Here is a 17,959-nt window from a genome sequence, read left to right as displayed (position 1 = left end):
CGTCATCTACCATCTACACTACCTACATGCTTTGTTTTCCAAAGATCTTTTCTTTCCTTTCTTGTATAGAAGTTTCGGAGTTAACCAATCTGTTGAATTATCTTTGGAAGTTTCGGATTGGCGCTTGTTTTCCGGGACGAAGGATACAATGATAGTTTTCTATGATTTGATGTGACTTGTATTAACTTGATACGAGTGCTTATAGCAATACTATGATTATTTTTGATATCCTCCGTTATGATATGATCCGTTTGTATATTCCAGTTATTAATTATAGTATTAATTGTGCTACTGTAACTGGTTTTAATGTAATCAATTAATAACGATAATATGATTGTAGCTCATCTAAATAAAGCTGTAATTTTAGCTTTTAACTATTCAGTGATAAAACACTGCTTTATTATAATAATTGTTTAATGCACAAACAATAACACCGGAATACCTGAAAACAAAACACGAACCAGAAAATGCTTAAACAAGTGAAACATGAACAAGCAAAAGACGCGCATTTCCAAACCACGTAGAATTACACAAGCAGTTGGAATTTAAATTAAATTCAAGATTTAAACAGTGCTAGTCAAACAATGTAGTTAAACAAGGTATATGCAGATGGGAGGCAGCTAGATGAGTGCGAGGCTCCGTGATAGCGCACCTTGAGCGATGTAGCGAACACAAAGGATGCTTTGTTTGGACAACTACACTCAATACTCTGCAACATGCAAGTGTTGAGGCGAGGCAACATTTTTCTTTGATACTTTCTTGGAATTGAGTAAATGTTAACGTTTTATTTTGAGTGAGAAACGTACTCGTACCTACAAGGTAAGTTCGTAGCAACACAATAATATTGTGAAAGGGGAAGTTTGTGTTTGTTATCTCTTCACGCACAAATAGCTGGAGTGTGTACAGAATGGTATGGAGATAACTGGGAACTTGGATTACACAGGTTATTTTTATCCACAGCCAAAACCACAATATAGACAGGTAACCATGGGAAATTAAAGGTACAATATTAAAGACTTGTTTGATACTCAGAGAGGGGAGAAATCTGCTCAAGTGAAAGTCGGATTTACGACACTGAGGGCTCCGTACAATAAGCTAAAGAAACATATTTTTTTTTAACAAATTTTATGACCAATCCATCATACCAAGTGCTTGCGAAGCAATTATTCTAAAGCATCCCTTGTGCGCGATAGATAGCGTTGATATCGAATTGTTTGGTTGACACAAAAAATATAAGTGTCAACGTTGACAAGAAAAAACAATAAAATGTGCTTGCTCTAGAACAGTACACCGTAGTTTATATCCATAACTAATTCTCGCGAGTGTATTATACCGGTCAAACTTCCTTAAATACCATCTCGGTATTTAACACCAAGGTTCCTAAACCTTAATATTTATTTATATTATTTGTAAGAATACTGTTAGGGAGCAACGAACTAGGAGTTACGAAACAAAAGCCAGTGAAAGTTCACAGTACATAAATATTGGCGGCCGTTAAAAGAATGAAGTTGTAATAGATTATGGGACCAACAGCGATGAACTATGACGGCGATAAAATGGGATATTGATATGATAAAGAAATGGTTTTGGGGTGGTTTATGGATACATGAAGGATCGAGAGTCAAAACAAGACTTTTTATGGTGTTGTGGTCATTAGTCAATGGTCAAATGTTTAAAGTATCACATGACCTGAAATTAATGACAATTCGGGGTTTATACCTTTTTAAATAGACGTAGTAAACGTTCTCGCCAAAGAAAATCCTAAGAAATATGTCTAAATCCATGGATGTAGCAATCATTTTTTACAGATAGAGCATTGCTTTTTTAAACGTTGCAATGCGTCACACGTTCTTTTTAAAGTAGCTTTTTTTATAATTATTCATTTAAATAAAGAAGATGTTACGTCATCAAAACAATATCGGTTCCACTTCTTCTTAAAGCCTTTTACCCTCAGCAAGTTTCACATACAACAACAGACCAGACTCAAGTCCTCAGTCCCGTTGCACTCAAGAAACTAGAACATCGCAACAACTTACAAACGTAACTCACAAAAACATTATCTCCTTAATAAAACAACAATTAAACAAGAACATCTAAACAATTCTTTTTATATTGTAAGGGTGCTTCACGCGAGGTTCCGAGTACGTCGTCACAAAGAGCTGTGTGCCCGTCTTGCCTTTGTTGAGACTGTGTGACGCGGCTTTTGACTGACATAGCCCCGTGGAGAGGCGCGTTATGTCTTCGTATAAAATATTTGGAACAATGCACCCTGTGTTGTTTTGTTTTGATCTGAATCGTTTGCTAGGTTAAAAGACTTTGCTGCGTAGGCTTAAGACATATGTGAGGACCGTGCACTTAAATGTGGGATCATACTAGAGGAGAATAATCAAAGCGCAGCTAAAGGGCAGCTGTTGTACTTGGGTGAGGTTTGAGTTTATAAACAACGAACTAAATTACGGTTATACAAATAACATATTGCTTTGTTGTTTCTAAGTAAGTAAATCAAGTTATTACGATGTCACAGAAATGCAGACAATTCTAAAATAGATATTATGACTTGCTACTGATATACTATTTAGCCTTAAAAAATATATTCGTCAATAGTCACACACATATTACTATGAGCAAAACACAAAGTTAACTGCCTATAACTAGTAATATTGTGTTTGTATATGTATGTATTCAGGGAACACGAAAGTAACGCTGTTCAAAATACAATCATCCCTTATTGACATCGGTTCCAAGAACCAGTACCAATCAAGTTGACCAGGTGTACCCAGGTAACAAGGTGTAACTCGCCGCACGTCACACTAGCCACCGCAATATGGCGACACACGGCGAGCTGGTTGGCAGCCAAGCGTGTTAACTAACAAAGCCGCAATCTTAGACTTTGGTAACCCGATATGTTGGCGTTATAGATTGGATACGACGATATAATACTAGATATAGTAGTTAGAGTATTTAAGGATAATTGACGGGGAATAAATTACATTGGTACCTTAATTCAAGTTACGAAAATAAATGAAATCAATTATTTTCAGGGGAAAGAGGACAGAGAAAAGACTCTGATCTGAAGATTGTAAGTTTAGGTACGCAGAAGCGTTCATGTCTCAGTTCTATGATACAGGGCTCTTAGTAAAAAACAATAAGAGCTATAATCATCAAATATTTATTATTGTCCATGTACCGTCGGATAAGTCAGACAATACGTGGCCCAGCCAAGACCGAGGAAAATACCCGGCCAGGCGACGTGACCCCGATATGTCTTACAAACCCCAACCTATCCGATGTTATTTGTTATTGATACTTGCTCCACTATTGCCATACATTCGATCTAATCTCACAATGTTCATTGGACCCACAAACTGTCTATACAAAGGTAAAAATAACCTGTAACTTAAGCCGGCGTGGATGTAGAGGAAGCAATGAACTCCCGCTCCTTAGAGGAAAGCCTTCAATATCGTAATATTGAAAGCGAAATAATAGTAATATGTTGAACAGTACAACACTTAAGGCTTTTATATCCAAAATATATCTAAGAAAATGCTCTCCAATAAATAAATGTATAACAAAGACGCCAAGTCTTTCATGTTTCGGAAATAAAATTCGGTTCTGTTAGACAAAGGGTTAGTTCCATATTGCAATAATAGGAAACGATTGGGGTCAATTGAGTTATTTCTTGGATGTCATCTTGTGTACCTACTGGGTCGGACTGAGTGACGTGACGGATCCCGGAGATATTGCTTTTACTTCTACTACCATATTTTAAACAAGATTCGGATTTGATTGAAGGGTCTATTGATATTGGTTGCCTTGGCGACAGACGTTGAATTTTGTATGAAAAATCGTACCAATATTTTCAGATACTTTTGTTTTAAATATTTGAGGAGCTATTATAGATCACTGACTAATGTTCCAAAGCGCAGTTTTGAAAATCCTAAAATTTTAATATCACCTGGATACCGTTTGGGCGGATTTTTGTTTGAATAAAATAATGTATGGGGTGAGGCTACATAGTAGAAATGGGCAGTTTTTAAAACATATTTTCTAACCTTTAATCTGTATCTTTCAACAACAAACTTTCTTTGCATTTAATATAATTTATAAACCATGAAGCGTATACCCAATATTAGGCTGGCATTCCTAATATCTATTGTACGGAATTCAATCATGTTTCATACATTTCTTCAGGTTTCTATGAAAACCAAAATAATGAAATAGACTAGCATTATACCGGAACAGATACAAGTTAATGCAATTGTTTTCCTCACGCTGAGTACTTCGTTACACTTGGGTTGAGAACAGTAAAATCTTTTTGTGTTATACTCAAATAAATATTGAGAAAAGGAGATCGCGCTGGTTGACTTTAGGTACTTATCTACGACTAGATTATAGCTTCCCTTGGTAAATGGACTATCCAATGGATTTTTTTTTCATTTGGAATAAGCCACGGTAATGTAAACAAGATCCCAAAATTCGCTAATTTCGGGATCCAGAACAATTTGTTGAAAACTGCAATATCAAAGCGCTCCTTGATATTGCAGCTTTCATACAGCAACATTCTGTGTAAAAAAGCACTGGGCTCTCAAAAAATTGCTATAGACATGTAAATACAATCCAATCGCGACTGGGAGCAAAATCAGAGGTTTGAACCTCAAATGAGGGTGTGTTTACTGAGGACCTTGCCGCGTCGGCAGCACCTATCATTTGCTTCTTTATTGCAGCCTCGGACATCAGGCCCGGCGTGGGAGTTCAATATGAAAGACTCGGCAAATCCTTCGTTGATTTTAGTAATATACAAATTTTTGTCAACTCATTATATTAACGATAAGATGTTGTTTAGTTTTTACTCGACTGTAAATAAGTCTTTACTTAGGAGTTGCGATCGTACCTGCCAAAATGGAAGTGATATGAAGATTCGAATGACGCCATTGCGACACACGCTATTTTGAAAAATAAATAAGAGTGCTACGCCAGTTGAAAAACACATTAAGGCGAAAACGTCATAACAACGTCTTGGTATCGAAACCCACTGTTTCGAATGGCATATTCCAATCTGAATTTGTCTGGGGATTGAACTTGCGACCCAGTGATTTCCAAGAACTATCTATGCTACGACGATAATACTGACAATGAATAAATGCTATGTCCTAATTTTCATAAATTAACGGGGGTTATCATTATGTTCTTAGGTACATAAGGGTTTAAGAATACGTTACTAGACACAAGGATATGATAACATTACCCTAACCCAAACTTATGCATATCATGTCATGCATTTTATATCCAGTTCCATATACATAAGCTTCCGTACATTATCACAATCGATACGGTCACTAGGTAAAGTCATAAATCATTACAAGAACGTAAACTTGTACCAGTTGATTAGCCTCTTGGGATTGGCTAAACCAATTAGTGTTCAGGCCAGTAATCACTGGCTGAAGTTAAAATATACATCAGAACAAATATAATGAAGGTGAATGATAGGTAGGATTATCGTGATGTTTTAAGTGGCAGCCAATTGGTTACAAATGTATAAATTTAATTGTAATACAATTTTCTACACTGTTAAAAGTCAGCAATGGAATCGGTAGTATTTTTCAAGGAAGATGGAGACCGAACATGTCTGTTTACTGCCTAACTCCTTTTTTGTTGAGGAGTTCACAAACATATAAGAAGGGGTAGACAATTCTTAAAAAGCATTATTAACGTATCCTATGTTTCTTGTGACATCAGCAGTCGGATGTTAAACTTTGTCACCGAAAAATCTCGCTTGCTTTGCACAAACCTATGCATCATTATAATAATGCAAAAATAACATTTCTGATAAAAAATCGAGTGACGATGAAGGGTAACAACGCGGTACACCCGCAAGCAGCATTGGATCGATTAACGTCGGATCACGTTTCACCGCTGAGCCTCGCTGTACACCTCAATGACGATTCGAAATAAGTTAAAAGAGGCAGCGATAATCTTAACACATTAAATATGAAAAATTTTGCTATTTGGTTGCCGAGGCAGTAAAGTATTTTCAGTAAAATAGGAAAATACTTATTTTTTATTGTTTTTACACCCCCGACTTAAAAACTAAACAACTATCAGAAATAACAAACTATTCGTAAAAATTGTTTTGCACTAATCATTAATCATTAGGTTTATTCGTTAAAATTTTACACAGCAACTCCTCGCTAGATGGCGCTCTACTTAAAACGCAACATAATGTAGGGAAAAAAAACCCGCTACAATATTACATCTTACAGCTTCAGTAAACACTATCAGAACACACTTCACAGCAAACTTAGTCTGGCAGTTCTGAATCAATATCTCCTCGTCCGCTAAATTCATCACGCTTCACCAGCTAGTCAGGAATACAAAACTAATCCCGTTTTGGGTTACCCCCACATCATAATACTGTTTTATTGACGTTAACTTATTAGGGTTTGCCGTATGTCTCCAAGTTTGTTATCTGACGTCTGCAGGCTGTCTTGCAAAATTAATTGCTGGTTTAATCGGTTCATTGAAAGGATGTTAATAGTATTTTGGGTTTAGTTTACGATTGGTCCTAATCTTGTGACTGGAAAGTTTTGAGTATGTGTGATAGTTGTATAGTTTCGGGATTAAGTGTATATAATTGTTTTAATTACTTACCTAACACCTAGAAAACAAATGAAAAAAATCCTACACTGACATATAATAAATGCAGGTATCTATGTGAATACTTACATCTATTTTTTTCAACAAACAAGGAAGTCTATGTACACTTATTTTCATTTTCTTATATCTTTGTTTTTCTTGTAGCTAGCTGAAATCTGACATGAATGTCAAAACAACATAAATTACCTACTTAGGTATGACATTTCAAGGTTAATAAATACCTTTCTTTGCACTTGAGTTTGTCTAAAAACAGAAGCTTAGATGACGATGGAGGAAAATGCTTAACTTTTAAAGCATTAGCTAGCTAATAAGACACACGTGTAGTATGGGTTCCTGTTTCAGTGAAACCCATTAACTAAAAGTCTTGAAACATCCTTTCCGTATTTCGAAAAAATAAACAATTCGCTTTCTTAAAGCATTTACAACTGTGAAAGATCCTATAGAATCAATTGAATTGCCGATTTTAAAGAGACTAGGTATCAGACATCAATGTGACGAAAGCGCCATCTAATTTTAAATGAATGCAAACATGAAGAAAATTAGGAACCTAATTAAATAATGTTTAGTTTTGATAAGGCTATAAACCTTTTTAAGATTATTGCATAAAAAAAACTAAAAACATTTAATATCAAAATAAAACGCCACTCTTTTAATATTGTTCATTTTATTTAGAAAATACAAAAACAAGTAGGACCTGCCATCTTAAAATCTAAAATTAAACAATACTTATAAAAGATCCTTATGTCAGAAAAGTTCTTTAAATTCGTTCGCAATAATAACAATGCCAGTGTGCTTTGGTCTTAAACACAACTGTTTACTAACAAAATAATAAACAAACATAACTAATTATCAAAGTAAAGAACTAAGAACTAAGATATATTAAAATTAAAGACATAATGACATTATTTTATTAAACAGGAGCTTGCAAATAAAGAATCCCACATTAGTTTGATTCAGTCTTAATTATTTTTTTGTTAAAAATGTCCCTATTGTGTAAAAAGTTCCCTGTTGCACTTACGAAAAAATATGGCGGTATTGAGGTGTAAAAGGTTCTATTCACATTGCAATATTGAGGTTGAGATTTAGAATCCTCATTCTAAAATTACATACATTATAATATACAATTAATTAAAGGAACTTAGTATAGAAAAACCTTAAAATACTATTTTCATGCATATATGTCGAGTACAAATACACTTAAAACTTATTCTAGTAATGCAGTTGATTCTGACCAATCACAAGGTGAGACACACCTGTAAGCCGCCGAGCCGTACGTCGTGTGGTACCAGCACGGCTTCGACGACGCCGGGGGTGTCGCGCTACGAGACCGCGGCTTACTCTTAGACCGAGACCGACTTCTATCCATCTGTCGATTCATAGACACTTCCAATGCTACAAGATGCTTGCTCAAGTCATCAACACTTTGCTGAATATTAGTTATCGTAGCACTCTTCTTAGTTGAAGTCTTTTCAGATGCTTTCGTAGCTTCCATGATATTATCAGCTAGCTCCGCCAACTTTGTGTTCGACTGTTCGGGTCGAGTTGACAGAATTTCTTGACAGTACCGCGGCAGCCGACGTAACCACAGATGAAGTAGGAATTTGTCGACGCTAGCTTTAGCGCCGGCTAAGTGTTGCAGGTGGCGGTAGAACTGCGAGGGAGACATGTCTCCGAGCTCGTCGTCAAACAGCTGCCTGTAAGTCTCGTGCTCAGACTTGCTCAGCCGCCGAATTATTTCTTCTTTCAATTTCGCGTACTTGCCCACACATGGAGGCTTATCTATAACATCTTTAACTTTTTCAGAAACTTCGGCGGGAAGCTGGCTTAAAACGTAGTTAAATTTTGTGAAATCGTCTATCACGCCGGCTACCTTGAACTCTGCCTCTGCGATGGCAAACCATATTGTTGGCATACCGACCCAAAACGTTCGCTCTTTGAGTCCCTGACGATACTCCTTTTGCGCAATCTCTTTCTCCAACTTTTCTATCTGCGCTTGAAGCCTTGCGTTCTCCGACGAAAGGTTTTCCATTTGTGTTTTCTGGCCAGCCATATTAAAATACCTGGAAACAAAATACGAAAAAGGATTATATTTATTATAAAAGTAGAAACAGCGCCATCTAGCTAAACCTCCGTTTACTAAAGTATTGCAAACCATCAGCTGTGCCGGCGCGGCGCCCGACTCATGATGGTATATTTTTTACTTTCATTATGTAAGGAAGTAAATGATATCAGGTATTTAAGAAACTTTTTATCACTTTAGTTAGGCAGTGCATAAAGCATAAAAACATTGTCATCTTAAAAACAAAAACACATCAATCCTAACCTTGTCGTATGTATTAGCCCAAATGAACTAAACCAAGATTTAAAACGTTATGATACAAAATTATTTTTAATAATAAGGACCAAATGTATTATTAAAAGATACTTCAATATCGGAACGGACGTACCTACAGTTTTATTGTCATTTAGCCAACCGGTCTAACCTAACTAAACAATCGTACAAATAAACTTTTAACACTTGATTGTTGATTGATAAAAACAATACTTACCAGTATAAAGCCCGGTCAGCGCCGTGTATGCTCAATATATGTCTTGAATACACAACAAAACTCACAAGTAATTTATTAAAACTACTATTCCTTTAGAACTCCTCCAAAACCGTTGCGAACTCACAAGTTTGAAGTAAAATAGTTTTGAATTCGTTCATTGTACGCCCCACTCACTCGTTCCTAGAATCTTAGGTGAGCGACGAATGACGTTCGGCAATCTTCGTGTTGACTTCGGGTGCGTTCGGGACGATTCGGGATCAGCGCGCGACCTTCACTCATAACAAGTTTGTGTTGCCAAAACATGATTAATATTTCGCTACATGTTTAAGAATTGGATTTTAATAATAATTAGTCTAAATTGTTTAGCATCTCTTTTCACTTTGAGTTAAATGTATATAATTATTATGTGGTTTTAGTGTTGTTACTGGAGAAAGTAAACACAATTTAAGATTATTTTAATTAATTTTAACTACCATTGATTAGGCTAATAAAAGTTTTTTCGAAACATTTATTCTGGCAGTTATGCTACACTAACACTACGGTAAAAAAAACTTAGGTAAATTACTTGTGAAATTAATTCACTTTTAAGACCCCAAAATTTTAAATCTGCCTTAAATCGGGGAGCCAGGCAGGACATTGTTAATTCAGATTTCTATCCGCAAGCTCGGTGCGGATCGGGTTACTAGTGACATTGCATCAAACGTCAGAACTTCCTGTGTAGTAATTTAGTCTTATAATATTACAAGTGGGTAATAAAAAGTATTTAGTCGCATTAAGATGAAATTATTTTACTGTGTAGGTATAACTTTATCACATATAAAAAAAAAACATTTGGTATACAGGTAATTGTCACACTAAATTCATAAATCATAACTTTTAGTGTCATTAATATAATTTAATAGGAAAACTATTTAGTTTGTGACATTTAATGTACCAGCTACTCACCCTACCTTATTTCAACGTCTTTATTATAACTGAGGATTACCTTGTCAATTTGTTTACGATTGATGCAAAGGACGTTTTAATCACAAAAGAGTTTGACAGTACACCCACATTATCTCAAAGTTTATATTAGGCCGCCGCACACGAAAATTCCTTTGGGGACACGTTTATTGAATTAAAACTTTCCTCGTTACCCTAGTGTGTGGATGACTGATTACTTGGGTCGGACGAATCGTTTGTAAATCGTAAGGAAAGTTCGAGTTTGTTTAGCTTTATTTCCTTATAAGTTTTGTTTTACGATGAAATTTAATTATAGACCATCTCAGTATTACTGTTGAAGTTTCGACTGATGTTTGTATAGTTTGTCATGTAAACTGTGGTAAGATTTAATAGATTTAGAGGTACACCAGAAGAGGTGGATATAACGAAAATAATGCAGACAAGTTTAGTAAGCCTTAACATATAAATTAATAACGCAAAGTCCAGTAAATATAACTGTGTCAAATTCCCAGAATATCTAAGTAATTTTTATTACATTTGATCCTGACTAGTTTTCAAAATCTCGATGAATTGACCAAAAAGGAATTCGATATTTCATGACCATTTAAAGTTTTGTGACGTCAAAAATTGTCGTACACTGGGTATGATTCCGAACACTCGTTACCCTCGCTCTTTGTTAACTAGCAGCTGCGTTGTTCAATAGAAAGATTATAGGAAAAAACATCCAAGAGACACAAGATACTGTACAATGAACATAGTAGGACGGGGTTGGTTAGTAGGCCTATTAATGCCTCATAGCACGATGTTAAATTGATGCGATTGTACCTCTCCTCTAGCTCAAAAAACTGGATAAATTTAAAACAGGTACCTTACATCTTGGTGGACAAAAATATTATTTGACAAACTTTATTTGCCGTATTTTCAACTAGCTTTTCGCCCGCGGCTTCGCCCGCGTTGAAGTTGGTTATATCGCGTTTTCAAGAGCACTCTTCAAAAGTCCGGGATAAAAACCATCCTATGTTCTTTCTCAAAGTCAACTCTATCTCTGTACCAAATTTCATTAAAATCAGTTCAGTGGTTTAGACGTGAAAGCGTAACAGACAGACAGACAGACAGAGTTACTTCCGCATTTATAATATTAGTATCGATTAATTCTGAACTGGTTTTCAATTCAGTGTTTACTGTAGCCAATGTGGCACTGATCAGGGTTTCATCGCAGTCTGCATAGGGACTTAGTGTAATTTTCTATCATAAGTATTATCAATGGATACTAAAGAATGCGGTAACGATTCTACATATAAGAAACTATGAGTATTCCCTGAGGGCGAAACATATTTGTAGGATATTATGTCGGGTTTAGCACAATAGTGGGCAATAACATGATATGTAACGTATTTGCCCCGTGGGCCCATTTGGGGCAAAAGGTACGAATCGAAAATAGTGGGCCAAAGGAACCGTAAGTGTATTTGTTAGAAACTCCTTTGTAAATGTTATTACCTCGGCGGTATTGTTTTTTGTTTTCATATTAGGTGACCGCGTTTGTTGATAGCCTAATGTGAGTGTTCCATAAAGGCCCATTATGAAATAAGTCCCAATGTTTTTAGTTGTCCTATAGAGTCATGATGTCATCAGCCACGTGTACGCCACAATTCATTAGTAAATACCTACTTGATTCTATTATGGGTATCTCTTCTGACCTTCCTAATACAAAGTGGTTTTTTTATAATGATTCCTGTCTTAAGGAATTTAATCCTTGTAACGCAGGGGTTTGACGAACAGTCATGGCACTTGCACGATAAGAATCAAACACAGGACTAGCATTCGTGGATCACACAAATGCTTGATCTGTGTGGGGATCGAACCCTCGACCCTTCACTATTCAAACGACCGGTTTCTTTTACGTCAAAATAAAAGCCCTGAATATACACTACATAGAGATATTTTATCCAAATAGTTGATGCCATTATATTGTAGCATCTAGTAAAGTGAGTTTACGTATTGTTAGATTCGGTAGTTCGGTAACATAGTAAGTAGTAGGCTATTGAATTTACTTTTTGAGTAATGCTTTCTCTCCAACTAGCAACCTAATCATGTACGACCAAAACAAATTATCAATCGCACATCACCATGACTTGTTATAACAGGAATTTTATCTTTGCTTAGTCTGTTACTATCAACAAATCACAATCTGATTCTTATAATTAATTATTACTATTTATTTTTATTAAAACAAAACCTAATCGTAACCACTCGATTACCAACATTTAATACAAACAATCCGTCTAGTTAGCACCCATAGTGTGTGCATAAAAAAGAGACAAAGAAAAATATTTTCTATGATTAATTGTCATATTATTCCACATAGCTTTAAAAACGTACGTTCATTATAAAACTCATTTGAGCCTGAAACTTTCCTAATTAACCAATTCAAAAGAGCTTACAAAGTCATTTTACTAATCCGGACCTCTGAAGTCCAAGTTCGTACGTGGCTGAGATGAAACTGAGAATTGAACTGTGTCATTCCTCGCTCAAGTTATTTTCAACTTTAATAACAAAAGTAATAGTGTCAAGTCGAGAGGACTTGTTTTATTTTAATAAGAGAACTAGAGATTATATTTCAGCAATGTACTGTAGAATTACCAGGTGACCAAGGACGGTTTAATAATAAATGTTTCTTAGTTATTTCATTTCATGTTACAATCGATTTTGAGCATGAAAAATAACGATTTTTTTCGAAAAAAGACACTCAACATTCTCAAAAAAAGGGCTTACCTAAAACATATCCTTTTCTCTAAAACTTTTCATGTAAGGAACCTTCACGACTAACAAAAAATAAATTTAACACGAAAATTTTTCACGTTACATAATTAATATTCGGATAGGGGTAGATAAGTAGCGCTTGCAGGATAATGCGCATCCACTAGTGCGGCAATTATGTCGGGTTTGAACGCGATGCAACAATTTACCGTTGTTACACGACGTTTTAACGAGCCGCGGCTTAACTACGATTTACAGTTTAGACGTAATTTCATAGCTCATGATTTAATGTGCTGTTACTATTTTTGGACAATTATAAAGTTCCGTACTTACAGGGTGAAAATGGCAGGCTTTTACTAATAATTCGCTGCTGCCTTCGTCTATTACCATCCCACATCTCATGAACTGTTACAGACAGACAGTTGAAATTGAGTTAAGTTACAGTTGATTTTAAGATTATTAGTATGGACCTCTAAGTATGACGGTCCAGCTCGCACTTTACCGGTTTTTATTAAAATGTTTTGTAAATTCTCTACATATCTGAATACACAAACGAATCGGATACCTATTGTAAATCTCCAACAATTAAATAAAAAATGTTAAACTGTCAATAAAGTGCCGAACGTTATTTAAAATGTATCTCGAATGAAATACAATATAGCATTGTTTCAATGTTTCAATAGGAATGCTAAAAAACAGTTTTGACCAAAAAAATATTCATTAAAAATCCTGTCAGATCAATTAAGGGTGTGTACTTGTGAATATTTATTGTAAAAAAAACTAAAGAGTTTTTCCCGAACAATTTAATTAATTTAAAATAATATCGTACAGACGATCTATGGCAACACTGAAAAATAATAAATCATAACGATTATTGTAACTACAATTGTTTAGAGAATTTTCCCAAAATTCGGGGTAAAAAAAGATTGTTTTATGATGTTTAAAGTTCTAGTTTTTCTTGTTTGTTGATTTAAGAATTGGATAAGGTACAACAGGTTTTTTATACAAATTTAATGTCGCTGAATTTGTTTTCATAACAGAAATGTGCTATCACAAAACCACCTTGAAACTTCATAATAAACAAAAAGCAACAAGGAACTAGCCAGTATTATTTTAAACCTATTATAAATTAAAGAGGGCTTCCTAAATATTACGGAGTTATCGCTCCTCGTTTCCGTCCTACTAACTTAATTTACTAGTGCCCGGGATGCCATCAATGTCAAAATCTAAATTAATAATTCTGCCCGACCTGACTATATTTAGAATTTAGTAACATAAGGTGAGCGAGTTGGTTTGTTTATTGTATGCCTTGAATAGGCAATTTACTTATCGCTTTCTCTTACTAGATGTACTTACAGAAGAGAAACACCACTTCCCGGTGAACTGTGAGGGAACTTACAAGTCGGTTTAGAGGCAGTTTTTCAAGAAACCATGCGCACTGGACTTGTGACTATCAATGTGTATCTAAGACGTGTCTTCCCTATAGGTAAAGGAGAAACGTGATTTTCATTATATTTTTGAATTCTGAATTAGCTTCTTAATATCTTACAGTGGATATCTAAAAGAAAACTTCAGTGTTCAAACGTACACCAAAAAGCATTCTACATATTGCCGCTATTTGCCTACAATTTATCTTGAGCAGCAAGCGATGCCGGGAGTAAACATAAGTATACTATATACATAGCCATAAATCTTGATTCAAAATGCACCCCTAGTCCTCGAAATGGTTTAGATAAGTGATGGGGTTCGACTCACTGACAGATAATTTGGACAATTTACGTTTTGATGACGATGAAACTTTTGGTTAACGACAAGCAACATTAATGACTGTTTATGTTAGCGACGATGACAACTACGTACACCTAAATTAAGTATGTTATAGTTTTTTTTGATTAACGTTTCAAGTTTCTTAAAGTTAATGAGTTTGTTTACGTTTGCAATCAGTTATAGGTGTACGTAGTCAAATATGAACGGAGCGATACTTTTATAAAAAAATATTTATTTAAAAGAATACACGTGTTACAAGTACAAGATTTACAATTACAATGAGCAACTTAAACTATGTTACATTTGTTTTTATAATGCTTAAACCTTTATTGGTGTGTGTCCATGTATGGTCACACGGTGGGCCTGATTCACTGCAAGTGATCAGTCTAACTGTTTCAGTGGTCATTAATTTTATACAAATTGCATATTAGTAATGTATCCATTGGTGTACAATACCAGTGGCGTGACATTACTTAGTGTACCAACAGGGTACGCGGTAAGGGTTCGCTATGCGTAACTCCTCCCTCCATAGGTACAAAATCATCATCTGAATTCTGAGATTGATTCTGATGTTGATTTTGGTTAAATTTACGCGAAATACAAAATCTTTTGCGGTACAAGAACACAATTAATATTAAAACTAAAATTATGTATAGTATAATAGTTCCTAAGCTTACACTATTCATATTCACTAGCACTTTGTCACTGCTGATCACTTCACTGTTGTCTTTCAATACATGGGTTAAAAACTGCAAGTTTTCTAAATTCACTTCGTCCAGATTAATAGGTTTACGTAGAGCTACGTCTTCTGATGTCACGATGCTAGGCAGATGTATCGTAGGCGTGCTACGAATGGCGATGTCCGCTGCTTGCAGACTACGTCTTCTTAAGGTGATTTTTCCTATCATCACTTCGCAAGCATTGTCAATAGTTACGATATAAGTTCCCATTATATCGTGGTGACTTATTTCATTTTCACAATTTTCCTTGATGTAGGTCGGTGAGCTTGTGTATACGAGCCAAGAGTTCGGCTGTATATTCTTGATCTTAATATCTGATGAGTTAACACGGAGAGGTCGGCACGATGTTATTTGCGTAGAAAATGTCATCAAGTCTTTGATGCATGTGTTTTCTTCCTCGAGCGACACGTTGCTATCATAGCAAAGAAACTTTCCTTCACTTATGTCTCTGCAGGGCTGGGAGAGCGACACTGTATTCGACCCTTTTACTAGGATATGGGAATGTTTAGGAGTTAGTAGGATTGAGGTGTTAAGACGGGAATTATACATAGGAAATGGATGTAAGGTATAGTAATTGTAGACATTTAATTGGACTATCGGTACTATCATAATAAAAGTTATTTGTGTGCCTTTCACATAAGCTTTGATATCAATACAATGTTCAATCTTAACCAAGTTCTCGATAGTTACAGGAAAAGCTAACATATCTGTTTTTTCTATACTTTTTAAAATACTAAATAATTCCTTGGTGTCTACAATTGATTGATGTAATACATTTACTCGACTAAATGAGATAGCTGTATCGACTTCGTCTAGACGTGTTAACAATATTTGGAAGTTATGTATTAATAAGTTATAAGTATTTAACACACGGCTCTTAATTTGTTGAAATTGAGTTTTATTTAAAATTTCCTCTATTTCTTGGATGGTTTTCTCTAATATAACAAAGTTATTTCTAGTTGCATTGGTAACGTTTGCAAATATATCTACCATTTGAGAAATTAAGGTAATTTTATTATTCATCGCATGTTGTTTCGACTGTATTTTAGTTATTAAGCTATCGTACCTAATCGCATCGCTATTATCCAGATTACCAGTGATTGCCTTAATCAGAGATCCAGCGGAGTTGATAAGTCCTCTTTTAATTCTAATATTCGGAATCAGCTGATAATATCTTTGTATGGTGGTATTCATTATATACTGAGTTTGTAATTCAGCATCGACAATATTACCGTCTAAAGTGTAAACATCTAAATTAGTTTTCATAAAATTAGTTATCTCTACATATTTATCTATATTATAGTTTAAATTTTTATTCACTAAGTCTAAGTCTAAAATTTTAATAATTTGCCAATTATATAGGCTTAAATAACCTTGTCCTTCTCTCACTGGGAGAATTCCTGGGTTATCCCTAATCCTTTGTAGCTGAAGCGCCAGGCTCAGGGCTGTCTGAGTCATCATCACCAGGACGAACCTGTGAAGGGCGTTTAATATCTTTAACTGGGACTTTCTTGTTCTTATTTAAGTGAGTCTCTATCGCTACTGTGTTCTTATCTATCTTTTGTTTCACTAAAGCCTTATGGTACCTAGCTTTGTCCTTACTACACCTAGTATTAACTCCTTTAATAAAAACTTGGTCTCCTGGTTTTATATCAAACTGTTTCTCTCCGCCTCGTTTCAGTTTAATTTTTTCTTTAGACTCTAACATTTTATTTGCTAAGTAATTATAAAGATATTTAGTACGTTTGGCATGATCAATAACTAACTGTTGGGTATAACTTTTATCAAAATTAACAGCGAAAGTATTCGAAGCATCGGTATGTCCGAAGACTACTTCGAATGGTGTTAAACCAGTGGTAGAGTGTATCGACTGGTTATAAGACATAATTGCATATGTCATAACGGACACAGCGTCTGTAACCTTCCTTTCGTATTTAGCTAACCTGTATATTTCTATTATAGTCGAATGAAATCTCTCTACGAGACCCATTGAGTTAGGATTATGCGGCGTTGTAATATGTAGATCGATCTTATAAAAATCTAACATTTCCTTGAGTAAGTTATTATTAAACTCGGTGCCCGGATCTGCACTAATGCGCGATGGTATCCCGTATAAGGAAAAGTATTTTAACAACGCTCGGACAACTTCCGGTGTAGACCTATTTGTTATCTCTAGCGCTTGTCCTAACTTACTAAAGGCGTCTATTATAGTGAGGAAATAAGTTCCTTCTATTGAAAATAAATCTATGAAAATCTCTTGAAAGGGTTTGGTCTGAGTCTGCGTTAATTGTAACTCTGGCTTTAAAGGTTTTCTATCGTACTTCATTCGTTTGCAAACTTCGCACGAATTTATAATACTAGCTACGGTTTGGTCTAAGTTGTTCCAATAGTATGTACGTTTCAAGTGAGACACGGTTTCTTTAATACCACGGTGGCATGTTTTTCCGGAGTGATATTTTAAGACAATATCTCTCTGTTCGTTTTCGTCGTCGACGTAAACTACTCTTTGCGTACATTCATAAAATCTAACAGTATCCTTTTTAAATAATG

General features: G+C 35.2%; 1 protein-coding gene across 1 annotated transcript; it reads right to left on the bottom strand.

Annotated features, from left to right (window-relative positions):
* Nucleotides 1–7,324: 7,324 nt before the first annotated feature.
* Nucleotides 7,325–9,383, bottom strand: LOC113500711. The gene is made up of 2 exons (XM_026881594.1): nucleotides 9,204–9,383; nucleotides 7,325–8,714 (listed from the first exon to the last, which is right to left on the bottom strand). The coding sequence occupies exon 2, from the start codon at nucleotides 8,702–8,704 to the stop codon at nucleotides 7,859–7,861; it is 846 nt and encodes a 281-aa protein (XP_026737395.1). The 5' UTR covers nucleotides 8,705–8,714; nucleotides 9,204–9,383; the 3' UTR covers nucleotides 7,325–7,858.
* Nucleotides 9,384–17,959: the final 8,576 nt, after the last annotated feature.

The sequence above is a fragment of the Trichoplusia ni genome, chromosome 14, assembly GCF_003590095.1.
Source record: "Trichoplusia ni isolate ovarian cell line Hi5 chromosome 14, tn1, whole genome shotgun sequence".
In the NCBI taxonomy this organism is placed as follows: domain Eukaryota; kingdom Metazoa; phylum Arthropoda; class Insecta; order Lepidoptera; family Noctuidae; genus Trichoplusia; species Trichoplusia ni.
The sequence above is the reverse complement of the archived record's forward strand: the minus strand, read 5'-3'. Positions and strand labels throughout refer to the sequence as shown.

Bases quoted from the DNA above. Each gene is read 5' to 3' on its own strand.
- LOC113500711 (XM_026881594.1), bottom strand. From the start codon at position 8,704: ATGGCTGGCCAGAAAACACAAATGGAAAACCTTTCGTCGGAGAACGCA.